Genomic DNA, 13,361 nt, shown 5'->3' with positions numbered 1-13,361 from the left:
CAGCGACGAGATCAACAGGTAAATGCAACTTGAAACAATCTGGGAAACCACAGAGCCTAATCTCAGAGAGGCACAGAGTACCATAAAAAGGAAACACTCAGGCGCTGAATTGCTGGCAACTCACTCTTCTTATATTCCAAGTTGATGAAGCAGATCTTTGCGAGTCCATGGAATCCAAACACCTGGACCGCCCTCCAGGTGAACAATCTCCTGGCTCTATCTGGTGGTAGACTATGAGAAGACAGCAGACAGAAAAGAACTCCCCACAAAGGCCAAAACCCCAGTTCCCAAGTGTTTTATGCTCAAATTACTCTTTAAAACTAAGTTTTTATGCAGAGCATAAGCGAGTTTCATTGAATTTACATAAGATATGTTCAAACAGAATCTCAGAATCTCGGTTCTCCTGGAAAGAATGGCAATACATTAAAAAAATTATTTTAAAATATAGTTCAATAAGTCTGCTCTTAGAAGTACATGTTGTTCAAACCATACTTCCAATAATTGTAAATGAATAAATGTGACTAATTGTCGCTCACATGTAGCGACAAATATTATAAAGCTTTCATTCATAAACGAAATTTCCTACTGTGATGACCGCGCTGGTTTAGCTCAGTGGTTACTTCGTTCAACTCTTCTAAACAGAAATGTTGTCCCTCCCCTAACCGGGATCAAACCACGGGCGCTGTCCAGCCTTTTGAACTTCTTTATTCCAGCCGATATGTTTCGAAACTATAACAAAATCATAAATGTTTATTTCAATAAATGCACTTATTAAGTTGTTTATTTTAACTGCCTCAAATATTTGCTGAAGAAGTAAAACCAGCTTGTCCGTGGAGGGTTCAATGTCAATTTCTTCTAGTGGTAAACAGGGCTAGAATGTGGGAACAACTGTTGGAAGCATCTATATTGATATTTTTACTAGCATTTTCTTGTGTTGTAGGCTTATTCAGTAATGTAAATAGCAATTTTGGCGAAAAGTTACCAAAATAAGTTTCTTTATATCTGAGCTCAACAGTGACTCCTCGAGGCTTTGACGATTTTATTTGACATGCGTCATGTTAGCTGTTATTACCTTGAACTTCCGCCGAATGTCTTCACACTTTTCCATTTTACTATTACAAATATATCTTTTCATAATGTATAATAGCTTTTATAATGTTAAATCAGGGGCTAATCAACTTCAAAATTTTTTAAAACAATTCCTGACTATTTCATGTCTCGAAACACCAATCAGAAACCGACCATTGTGCTTTATTTTGATAAGCAAAAATCTACTTTTTATCACCGGACATAAAATTTTGGAAATTTTTCACCCAAAAAAGTATCAGAACGCAACTGCCATTTAGTGGCGGGATTCTTATGCATTGATGTACCTCCTTTCGACGAGTTGGATGACACCAGATGTCATCCCGTATTTGTTAAATTAATCTGGAACTTTCTTGTCGCGCATGCGTGCCTCCAATGACGGAACTGTGTTGACAAATTTCGCAGGAGGGTCTACGGCAGCGTAAGTACGCCTTGTGCAGTCTGTCTTACAATCGCCACATTTAGCAACGTCTTCATAATTTAGACCAAATGTTGTTTATTGTGGTTAGCAATGCCGCCCAGCAAAGCAAAGGGAAGCTAACGTTCTTTCTGAAACATCTGGGAAAAAAATCCTCTGGGCCAAGTAGTTAAGTGTGAACTATGTCTCGGTTCTCCTCGGTGAAACCTTTTACTTCCTGTGAAACGTCCAAATTAAAACTTTAGCTTAGTCACATCGAACAAAACTTTGTGAAGTCAATAAAATAAATAAACGAAGCAGCTCGCTTATTCTGATACGTAGCACAAACTAAAACCCATTTATTTTAATATCTTATATTCGTCGCATCTCTGACGCATCCGCATTTATAATCTAGCATTAAATGTAATTCCTTGCTTTATTTTGAAAGCCCAGTCGTTGTGTTTCCGTCATCTCCCATGGAAACGGTCGCTGCGGCTTGCCTATCGTTTCCAGCCATAGCTAACGCTAACAGTCGTTTCAGGTTCAGTCTCCCGGAGATGAGCCATTTATCCTGGTCATCAGTGTTCCAAGTTTTAAAGGAAGTTCCTCTATGGTTTTGTTAATCGTCATTTGATCACTACAGCCTGGCTGTCGGAGCGAGTGAGACGGTCTGCCCGTCCAAAACCCTCGGCTGAAATGAAGAGGTGAGTGGGATGGTAGTCCATTCGTGCTGTTTTGTACCACATAACAATAACAAAAGAAGTGAACAGTCTAACATTTTAAATATAGTTTTACTTAATATAGCCACAAAATAACCTTCGTTCTTGTGTTTTTGGGGTGTGCAGCCAACAGAAGAGCCCGGAGCCCGAGGGGAGTGTCACTGTTAACGAGGAAGGTAAATTCAGACTTTCTGAGACACCTTCACTTTTTATAGAAGTAATAACATTAACGTATGTATAGTGGTTGTTAGATCAATTGGCTTTAATGTGAGGGGATACATTAGACATGTACTTGTGTTTTGATTAGTCAACATGTACTGTTTACTGCTTTGTGCTATATTCCAATTGTCATCAGAACATTTCCCTTTAGTCTTTCTAGACTATTCATGACCAAAACAACTGGCAGTGACAAATGTGGAATAGCGTTTTTTCCCTATAAAGGTACTAAATCCATATTCATTATAAGTAGTTTATTACCTTTAAAAAAGGAATTCTCACAGTATTTTCTACTGCCCTGATGCAAAAATACAGCTCCAGGGCAGTACTAAAGAAAAAACATGTCTTCATACAGACATGTTTTTTTTTGTTGTTGTTGCTGATAGAAATTACACTGCTTCAGTTTGTATAGTGACATATGAAGTTCTCTAAAATCCTACTTAAAACCTAACTGTTGGATTCAGATGTGAGTTGCCAGTGCAGAGCTTACTCAAGAACAGCAGCAGGCAGGTTTCTGTGTTTCAACACACACAAACAGACAGTGAGAAGGGGACTTATGCAGTGACAGGACAGACAGAAAGTCTGCAGGATGTATGTGGACTGAACGATGTGGAGTGAGCTACAAAACAGTGTTACCAGCAGAGGAGAGTAAAGAGCACAACAAAAACTCTGTACAAAGCCAGCGAGAATGGAAAAATAGTTCCTTTGCTCCAAGAACAACATTCTTACTGTGAAATAAGAATGTTACTTCTTACTTTTGCTCAGTAATATATCTCACAAGAACGAAGGTGCAGATCCCCCAGGTAGTCTTCATATGTCTCTGCCACTGCAGCACCTCTACTTCATGTTTCACGAACACAAGAAAAGAATATGTGTCAACAACAAACTACAAGATCTCCCAAACCAGGGCTTAAAAAACACAATGATGGCATTTTGTTCTTGCATCCCTGAGAGAAAATAGAGAGAGAACCCATTTTTCTGTTCTTGAGGGTGTATGCACAATTATGCACAATTATTTGGAAATGATTATTTTGCCAACTACAGTGCTCTCACACAGTGTTCGTCCACCTCAAACATGAATACTTAAGAAAGTATACTTAGGACAATATGGATACTGTGCAGAATTATTACGCAACAGAATGAAAACACATTTTCTCATCTTCTTTTTCCTCCGTCGTCTTAACCCTTTAATTGGTGGGATGTTTAGGCTCTGTAGCTACAGCAGAAGATCCAGCCGCCATCGCTGCCATCCAGTCTGCCGCCACCTTCACAGACCCACAGATCAAGTATCAAGTCTTCAAGACAGAAGGAGCTGGTGGGCAGGTACGATGGAGTCGGGAATATTTGTTGGAAAGTAACACCTTTCACATAATACTTACTCACTTATATTTGCAGGCCATTTCATGACCTCACCTGACATGTTGGATAAGTGTGGCTGATGTGTGTAGCTGGACATTCATAATGTGAAGCGGTAGTAAAGAGAGCGTGGGCTCTGACGGCTCCCCGTTGGGTTGCAGGTGACCTACAGGGTGATCCAGGTGTCAGATGGCCAGCTGGAGGCCCAGACAGACGGAGCCGCTGTCAGTCTGGTCGCTGGTTTCCCAGCAACCACGCAGACTGTCACACAGGTGGGAATAGCGCCCTCTGGCTGTAGAGCAATATCAGCAGCACATACAGTTTCCCGCTTATTGAGCAATAAATTAACACCCTAAAATATACACTAGTTGTAAAAACTAAACAAATTCAGGTGTAAATTTTTTGCATCTTCACTGGTATTAAGATGCGCGTCGTCCATTCAGTGACCGCTGGTCTTTAATATGTGGTTTTAGGCAGTCATCTCTCAGCCAGAAGGGCTGGAAGGAGATGGCAGCGCTGAGGCCCAGTACGCCTATTACCCGGCCACGATTGCAGAAGCCACTGCTGGCACCATGGTAACTACAGTGCAAGCTACTGACACTCTGCTGGGCCAGACCACCCCAGCAGGTAAGCTGTGCACAATTAAAGTGGCAGTATTATGTAAAATCAACTTTTTTGAGCTGTACATCGTGTTATAATGTTGTTCCCTCATCAAAAACATACCTGAAGTGTTGCTTTGATTCTTTCATGCATGTTTGAGAAATCCTTTAATCTCCCATTCAGCCTTGCTAAACGCCTGGGTGGATCTAGCTCCGCCTTCAAGATGCAACTCTTCCTCAGAGCTGCAGTTTCCAAGCAGCTCTGAGAGGGAGCAGCCCTCCCCTGTAAATCCCCCACTCTGCTCCTTCAGACTAGCCAGCAGCAATTGGCAAACACCTGAGAACACACCTGAGTTCATTATAGGAGCTACTTCTCTGCGCAAAGCTGGGAAAAACGTTGTATAGAGGTTAATAGAGGAGCCATGTTGAGACGACTTTCAGAAGGCAGAGTTTCATGAGGAAGAGTTTTTAAAGAGACAGAGGCCCAATTTTAAGGCCTTAAATTACAACGTCAACTTCTTTAAAATCATATTTGATTTTTATAACAACTGAATATAACTGAATATTGATTGTGCTGTAAAATGGCACTATGTGCCTGGAAAACACATGATACTGCCTCCTTAAACACTGAGTCCAAAGCTGTGGAAAGAGGATGAAAAATTAGCAGTAGCATAAGAGATGTCGCTTTCTGCAGTTGACTGTAAGGTTTATTTCAAAGGTCAGCTTTATGTGATGATGTCACCCCAAGAAGTTTTAACCGGATCCAGTCAGAGGACGATAGCACCGCGCACCCAGCCATACGTAGCGTGAGTACATCCAGACTCATCAGAATGCTGTTTGGTTCAAATCAGCAAGCCTCAGTTCATAAATGTCTTCTCTACTCCCCAAAATAAAGCATCTAAATCTATTTATTGTTTGCGTAGAAAGCAGGAAGCTCCTCGGGGCTCCAGGGATGAAAAACGGCGAGCGCAGCACAACGAAGGTTGGCATGCATGCTTAACGCGCTCTGATTTTGTTGGGTTTTCATCTAGTTGTTGGTCAGAGATGCAGCTTTTTAGTGGCTATTATTTCTTTAATTCCAGTTTTTGCAAACCTCTGTCCTGCAGATGCTAACTTCAGCTGATTCCAAGTTCACTTTAAGAACAATAAGAACAGAGTTTTCTCTATCTTTCCAGCTGTGACAAGCAGTGAAATACTCATATTAGGCTCTGAGGCATTCATTGTAAAACAGGGTTTTACTAACAGTTTGATATTATCAGCTCTATTTTCCGCGGGGTATTTTTTAAAACAGCTTTCTAAGAAATCTCCGTTTTCAAAAATAATATTCCAACAGTCGAGCGGAGGCGCAGGGACAAGATCAACAACTGGATTGTTCAGCTGTCAAAGACCATCCCAGAGTGTAACATCGACTACACCAAGACAGGCCAGGTAACTTTTGACCCCGGGCAAAATTGACCAACTACCGTTTGGTCTGCCTCGACCTTTTACATCATTTCTGGGCGTTTTTCCAGAGTAAAGGGGGGATCCTGTCAAAAGCCTGCGATTACATCAAAGAGCTGAGACAAAGCAACATGAAGCTGGGAGAAGATATCAGCGTTCTGGAACGACTGCGGGTCGACAACCAACTACTAAGACAGGAAGTACGTCGGCGTGCGGTGTGTGTAACATTAACAGGTGTCTTCTAATCATGCCGTTTGGACGCGATTCAACAGCATGATTAGGAGAAAAAAAATGTGAATGTATAGAAAGGGTTGTTATGTTCAGATTGGAAGGCAATTTAAATCCAGTACTTTATTGTGTTGTGGACAGACATCCCGTCTTTGGCAAGATGGAAAAGTGGTTCTTAGGAATTTTGTGTGCAATTATGGAAGTCTCCAAACTATGACGATGTGTTAGGGCCGTTGTAGACGGCAAAAATATGGAGTAGATTTCTGAGAAAACAACCTCAGAATTTCAGTTTTTTTCTCAGAAATTTACTCCTCCCTTTTTCTTTTTTCTTTTTTTTTTTATCTACAGTGCCCCTAATACGGCGTCGTACAAAACATTCCTGAAAAAATTTGATCAGTATTTGATTCTGACTGCATTACTTTGAACTCTGGTGAACTCTTGTGGCCAATCACAACTACATGCAGTCCAAATAGAATAGAAATAACTTTTTCTGTAGGGAAATTCAGCAACAAAGTGATACGTAAGTTGAAACAAGTAAATTTATGCAAAAAATACAAAAATCGAAGCAATAAGGGTGGAATTTAGAGTGTAGAAAAATACTGTAGAGTTACTGAAAAATAACATACTGAATAAAAAAAACTGAAAAAAGGTACATGTATTATTTGTGCATAAAAAAACATCAACTAACAAGAGGGATGTAAACACGTATTCCTTCTGACTCCCACCACCTCCACCAGGTCAAGAGGTCATCCTAAGATGGAACTTATCCCTTCTGCTTACGTCATTAAAGTCTTTTACCTCAAATTCTAGCTTATAGTCGGCGTGTTTCTAATACTATCTTAAGAAATTAGATAATTTATTCGTGTGTTTTCATAGGTGGAAAACTGGGAATCCAAGAATCAGATCCTGAGGAACCTTTTGCGACAGCATGGCATTGTTGGGTCATCGAGCTCGGATCCTCAGTGAAGCCTGTTGCCAGTGAAGTATTTGAAGATGAATACTAATGGGCCAAAAGAGTACTTGAAATGCTTAGAAAATATGTATCTTGTCATTGAGCATGCACAATATGGGTTAATTATTAGAATATTGTTTTGAATATTCACATCCACCCTTTGTGAAATTTTCCAGATTTTTTTAAGCTCTTAACAATTATGTAATTTACCTAGGAATTATAACATTATTTTTTAACTTAATGGACCTGCAGCGTGTTTTTTTTTTTTTTTTATCAGATTCAGGAAAGCTCTTCTTGATGCCTTTTACTATGAGCATGTATGAACGATCATTCAACTCCAGTACAGGAAGCTCTTATGCTTAAACTCTGTTGTACTTAGTATAAACGCACTCATTTTAATGTCTCTAGACATTACATTCTTGTGTTGATGTCTGTTATCATTGTCACTTTAAGCAGTCTATACCAAGTTTATCATCCAGATTAAAGTCTGGGTTTGCTTTTGTTTCTCTGCTTGTTGGGGACTGTGGTTACATTGCAACAATGTAACCACTAAGTAAAGAATGAAATGGGTTTGGAAGTCAAACATTGGATGATAACTGTCTGTCTTTATAATAAAAATGTAAATAGTAAAATGCTGTTTGTTTGTTTTTTTAAATTTATCTATGAATTTGTTAGCTTGAGTTGTAAACGGTGGTGTTTTAATTTGAAGGGTCCACCTGGAAGTGTACTCTCTCTGTAAGGTTAGAGTTTTGACGATCCTCGGTGGAATCTGCATTTTTAAAGCCTCACCAGAACGACCCGACCTGCATCCATGATCTGCATCCTGCTAGTAGCCGGCCACGGCACTGTCCTACAGACACAGATTAAGGTAAACTACCTCTGTGGTTTGTTGCAGAACAAGCAGTGCAAAGTTCACGTCCTTCACGAAAGTGCGACCACTCTGCGAAGAACCGCGTTACAGAAAGTGGCGTTTAAACATCACCTACCGCCCTGGCTCCTATCGGTGTCTATTGATTCGTTCTTTTCGATACTTACACGTTCGTACCCTCACAGCGGGACGTTCGGCTCTAAGTGATTTGGGAGTTGTGTAAGTTCTGGGAAGTGAAGCCATGTCCAGCGTCCCCTCTCTGCACTGCGCGGTTCTGCAGATCTCCGTAACAATGTAACGGGTGCAGGTCTTTTAAAAGTCGTAGTTCCGTTCGAGGAACAGCGTTTGTTACCTTTTCATTGTGCCGAATTTATGAGCTCAACCTCCCATTGAAATTAATATCAAGAACAATGTGACAGAAGTGTTGCTTTACCATAGTAAATGGTACAAACATAAAATGGGCCAGCTGAGTTAGGGGATTTGGCACGGAGATGGGGCAGCACTTCTGAGTACTTGTGCGAATTTAAACCAAGCTCCTCTGTGGCTTATGGAGAAAATCACACCGTAGGCAGTCAAAAGTGTTATTTATTCCCTTTATTATTCCTCTTTTGCACGTTGCCTGGGTTTTCTGTGTCAAACCTAAACCACTCAACTTTGATTGGCTTCTTGAAAAGTCTAAATTCTAACCACTGCTGGAGGCTGACCCATCAACCGGTCCAATAAGATAGTCAATCACAACATCACGAGTAGATAAATAATAAAAAGAAGATAAAATAATTTTTGGGGGGTAAAATATAAATAAATAAATAAATAATAATAATAATAACGAGACAATTATGAAATTGGCAGAAAATACCAAAAACTAATAATATAAATAACATACTAATTTCATCTGCAGCGATTTTCTTCTCCCCTGTTCCTTTTCTCTTTAATTGGTGTTGAAGGTCGGGGAGAATAAATGTGTTTTCAGTCTGGATTTAAACTGATCTACTAACTGAGAAAGCTTAACAGACTGGTTCCACAGAGAAGGCTCTGTCCTCTCTAGTCTTTAACCTGGCTTTAGGGACAGCCAGTCAAAGCTGGTCAGTTGACCTCAGGGCTCTGGATGGAGTATAGGGCTGCAAGAGTAGGACTCATTGAGTTTAGGCACTTAAAAACAATCAATAAACCTTATATTTTACCCAAAAAACAACAGGGAGCCAGTGAAGGGTGCATAAAACAGGGGTAATAGAGTCACGTCTGTTTGTTTTGGTCAGCAAGACGGTTGCAGCATGTTCTCCAGTTGCTCCAGGGAGTTCTGGTCCAACCCTAAATACAAAGAATTACAATAATCTAAACGCAGTGTATTTACACAAAATCACAAATGGGTGCATATTAGACACCCCTGTTCTAGTTTTTGAACCTACAACTATTTTGGAATTTAAATGTTGATTCAAAAATGTTTTTAATTTCCTATGTCACTATTTTCTGATTGAACCAAAGCAATGGGAACCAGAACAAATAAAGAGTATTTGATGCCTGAATGGATTTATTCAAAAATAAAACCACAGTGAAGCAAAACCTGGACCATGAATGAGCTGGAAAGAAGACGAGATTGAGAGTAAAGCTTTGGGGAATCTTTGTTTCTTTGCCCAGAATGACAACACAGGTTTATACAGCCATCTGACCGGTGTACCCAAGGCTTTGCTTCCTGGGACTGGAGGGAAGAAGATTCTTGACTTCTGGTGGGAAACTGTCAACGTGTAAGTTTGACCGGCACCAAACATGAATTGTTCTAACACTATCAGATGTGGAATGTCCCAGTTAAGAGTTCACAACCTTCTGTTGTCACCTGTTGCTTCTTTCTAGGCGGCAGCTCTTCACGGAGGTCTACCTGGTCACCAACGCAGACAAGTGAGTCGCAGAACCAAGCTGCTGTTGATCTGGACTTACTGCCTGAGTTTGCTGCTGCAAATCCTTTACCTCTCCTTTGATCAGGTACAAGCATTACGAGCGCTGGGCCACAGCTAACGACTTCCCGGTGGAGAACATAGTGAACGATGGCAGCACGACCCTGAAGGACCAGCTTGGGGCCGTGGCTGACCTGGAGCTCGTCATAAGGAGTCGCAAGCTGGATGATGACGTTGTTGTGGTACGAGGCAGACAGAATGTCGGTCATTCGGGTAGCACGGCGATGAACATTCAGCCTTTTCTTTCTCTGTGTTTGAGCAGATTGCTGGAGACATGCTGTGTGCTGATCAGAACTTTGATATCGCTCAAGTTATCCGCTTCTTCAGGTCCAAGGTGAGCTTCTATGAAGTGACTGGATATAAGAATTATTATGCTCTGCCTCAAATGAGCAGCTGCTCTCAAACCTGACAAGTTTAAACTTATGCTGCGTTCCAGTTACCGGGGAAGTCGGAACTCAGAGCTGGGTTTGACGTCAGTTCAACAGCGTTTAAGTTAAGAAGTCAGAATTGTCAAGTTGAATCAGACTATAATAGATTAATTTTGTAACTGTCCTCTTTCTTCTGGGATTTGGAGGGACATGAAGAAACATATGAAGGACAAAATTAAATATAATATACCGTCAGTTATCAGCTATGAAATAAAACGGTTCTGAAAGTTGTTGGAAAGTAATATTATGTTGTTTAGATCGTTTTTACGTTACATAAGTCGAATCTGTTTAGCTATATTGTGTCTTTCTGTGAACATGTTGGTGTACAGATAAAAAAAATACTAGTATATATAACAAATGGGGGTTATTCTGAGACTTAAGTGTGTGACATAAGCTGTACCTTTGTATTAAAGGATCTAAAACTGTTTATTACAGGAATAAGTATATTGTCTAGAATGACAATGAAAATAACATGCACACAATGATTATTTTGAAGAAAGCTCATATCTGGTGCTGTTTGGAAATGTTTAATAAATGTTTAAACAGAACAGATTCCAGGAGGATTAGTGAAGAACAGATTTGTTTCTGCCTCATCACTCCTACCTGCTCTATACTTTTTACAGGAAAATCAGCATCTGTTACACTGACACCAGTCCTGATGTGTGTAACACATGCTACAGTCACAATCTTTAATATGTTCTGTGGAGATATTGCCATCAGGGCTGCTGGCCCAAGCCTCCATGGAGACAAAGCGGAATTTTATTTTGGGGCCCTCTATATCTGCTATTAACGTGGATTGCTGCAAATCAACAGACGATTAGATCATTCGAACAACTGCTATAAACTCATTGCATCTCTGAATAGTGCTGTTTATGTTATGTCTTATATGCATATCATCTAGTGGTGGCAAAATCAACAAAAAAACTAGTATGCTCTGGACTTAAGATGGAGTACATGAACACATATTCATGATATGCTTTGATTTAAACTAATTTATCTTTGGTGTAATTCCAGTACCGAAAAGTTTATTTTATACCAGATGAGTCTCTCTCACCTGAGAATGTGAACCTGTACTGGGCTGATTCTGTGCCTTCAAATAATTTTAACAATGCTCCTGTAGAAGATTCATAACTTATAACTTATAAGTCTGAAACAGGAACAGGTCTGAATAAACAGTCTGTGTGCTACATTCAAGAGAGCGATTAATTTGATGCATCAAAGAGTGATGTCATCACTGCTCATGTCATTGTTACCATAAGAACTGAACATTCTAATGGTGCATTCACACCAAACACGTTTTGAGCGTCAGGTGAGTCTGGTTTATATTCAAAGTCTATGTGGAGAGTTGGATGCGCTAGATGTGTCAAACACTCCAAAAGGTTCAAGTTGCACCGTGCTAGATGCTCGAAGCGCGCCGCAATGGCCCTCGACGCGCCTCCACATAGACTTTGAATGCAAACCAGATGCACCTGATGCTCGAAACGTGTTTGGTGTGAACGCACCAATACATGTCCAGTGTCACATTAGGTCCATCATATTAGGACCAAAGCCCGGTCCTAATATGATGGACTTTGGGTCAGGGTTAATGTTTAGAGGTAAGGTGCAAATTAAGTTTTAGTTAATGTTAGGGTTAGGAATAGACTAGTATTGGTTAGGGTTAGGCAAAATGTGTGGGTTAGGCAAAATCGCAACCACTAAAATTTTAATACAAGTGACATACTGCAGCTTTAATTTCAGTAAGGAGAGGGCAGGTCAGGAGGGACATGGGTAAGAGCTGCTGCTGACTTACTCATCTGTTAAGTGGTAAAAGGTACAAGGGACAAGTTAAATATATGAATATGTTGATAATTTTTTCCTTAATTCGTTAAATGCTAGTGAAATGGAGGTAATCAGTAGTCTGTAGCTAAGCTAACTATGCTAAATGGTTGTTAATCTTACACAGTCTACCCACCTCTCGGAGAAAAACTGAGCTATAAATTGAGACTCTTGCCTTTTTCTCTCTATTTTTTTTTTTTTTTTTGCAAACTTGACTTTATTACTTTTCTTAGCAGCATAGTAACTGCCACAGTTGTTCGTGTTTTCCACTATCTGCAGTGGAACAGCATCACGGTGAAGCGCTCCAAGCAGGAACAACCATTTCATGCAGGGGAAGCGGGGGTTCAGGGCATTTATGGATGTGTGTTTTTTGATCTGGGAGAGGGAACATTAAATTTTTACTGCTAAAAACAATCTTTGAAAATACAATATGATTAATTTTGTAATTGACAGGGTCCCAATTTTTTTTTTCAATTTCTATGAACAATAAATAAATAAATTAAATGTGGAGGGCACCCTGTTGGTCAGGGTCCCCAGAACTGTCATCACTATTCCCCCCTATACTTTGCCCGGGGTGATGACATCACTGCTGATGTCATTGACACAATTGGAACTGAACATTATGACCTCATATACTGGTGCTGAGCAGGCAATTAAAAACTACAGTGATGGTGAAACATTGAGTTACTACAGAAGGCTGATCTGACATTTAGAAATATAGAAATGGCACCTTGACGGAATACTTAATACAGACAATATGGCAGATCAGCAAAAGAAGTAAGTACCAAATGACTCATGAAACTTGATACCTCTTAACTGACAATTACAATGGACTGTTGAAATGAGAGCATCACATACCCTACATAATAAAAGCCTTCATATTTTTTCACAACAGGTAATTGCTGTTTCGGGCATTATATGACAGGTTTAACCCAACCACTATTACACATGGGATTATTGTGCCCCTTTAAAATGAAGTTTACTGAAAATTTCAAAATAAAAGCCTCAATATTGCTCTCAAGTTAATGCACTGTCTTAGGCAGTGCACTAATATTAGTCTTTTCCATAAAATAAAAATCTCCCAGGTTAGTGCACTGCCTTGCGCAATATTCCTCCACTAGAGTGAGAAACGGAGTGGATTTCTGACCCCAAAACAGTTTTTAACTCGCCCTCACGCCCACAAATATCGCTCTGTTGGTATGAAAGTCGGTCATGATGACACCATCTCTCTCTCTCATTGCTGCTTTTACTGTGAATGAGGTACAGATATCAATTGCGGTACTATCAAAGATGAGGAATAGCCCTCTC

General features: G+C 40.1%; 2 protein-coding genes across 5 annotated transcripts in view; both read left to right on the top strand.

Annotated features, from left to right (window-relative positions):
- Positions 1-1,305: 1,305 nt before the first annotated feature.
- Positions 1,306-7,625, top strand: usf1 (upstream transcription factor 1). Of its 4 annotated transcripts, none has more exons than XM_007575570.2 (11): positions 1,307-1,507; positions 2,127-2,187; positions 2,329-2,378; positions 3,626-3,741; positions 3,936-4,046; positions 4,248-4,401; positions 5,092-5,179; positions 5,297-5,355; positions 5,707-5,801; positions 5,885-6,013; positions 6,918-7,625. In XM_007575570.2, exons 2-11 carry the CDS (start codon positions 2,180-2,182, stop codon positions 7,005-7,007), a joined length of 900 nt encoding a protein of 299 aa, XP_007575632.1. In that variant the 5' UTR covers positions 1,307-1,507; positions 2,127-2,179; the 3' UTR covers positions 7,008-7,625. The 4 variants fall into 4 exon arrangements, with proteins under 4 accessions (XP_016518117.1, XP_007575632.1, XP_016518116.1 ...); XM_016662630.1 differs by having other exon boundaries at positions 2,025-2,187; XM_007575569.2 differs by having other exon boundaries at positions 1,932-2,187.
- A 90-nt stretch (positions 7,626-7,715) lies between these two features.
- Positions 7,716-13,361, top strand: part of gkup (glucuronokinase with putative uridyl pyrophosphorylase) — a 20,013-nt gene continuing 14,367 nt past the window's right edge. The window contains exons 1-5 of the mRNA XM_007575567.2: positions 7,716-7,861; positions 9,497-9,603; positions 9,710-9,754; positions 9,839-9,992; positions 10,073-10,144. Coding sequence (XP_007575629.1) covers positions 7,805-7,861; positions 9,497-9,603; positions 9,710-9,754; positions 9,839-9,992; positions 10,073-10,144 — 435 coding nt within the window. The 5' untranslated portion in view covers positions 7,716-7,804. The remainder of the gene's footprint in view (positions 7,862-9,496; positions 9,604-9,709; positions 9,755-9,838; positions 9,993-10,072; positions 10,145-13,361) is intronic.

This window comes from Poecilia formosa, unplaced genomic scaffold (assembly GCF_000485575.1).
Source record: "Poecilia formosa unplaced genomic scaffold, Poecilia_formosa-5.1.2 Scaffold381, whole genome shotgun sequence".
In the NCBI taxonomy this organism is placed as follows: Eukaryota; Metazoa; Chordata; class Actinopteri; order Cyprinodontiformes; family Poeciliidae; genus Poecilia; species Poecilia formosa.
Note: the sequence above shows the minus strand (reverse complement) of the source record. Positions and strands in the feature narration are given on the sequence as shown.

What these genes read in the sequence shown, in the direction of transcription:
- usf1 (XM_007575570.2), top strand. An exon ending in CCACGCAGACTGTCACACAG is followed by an intron (nt 4,047 to 4,247) that starts GTGGGAATAGCG and finishes ATGTGGTTTTAG; the next exon opens with GCAGTCATCTCTCAGCCAGA. An exon ending in ACCAACTACTAAGACAGGAA is followed by an intron (nt 6,014 to 6,917) that starts GTACGTCGGCGT and finishes GTGTTTTCATAG; the next exon opens with GTGGAAAACTGGGAATCCAA.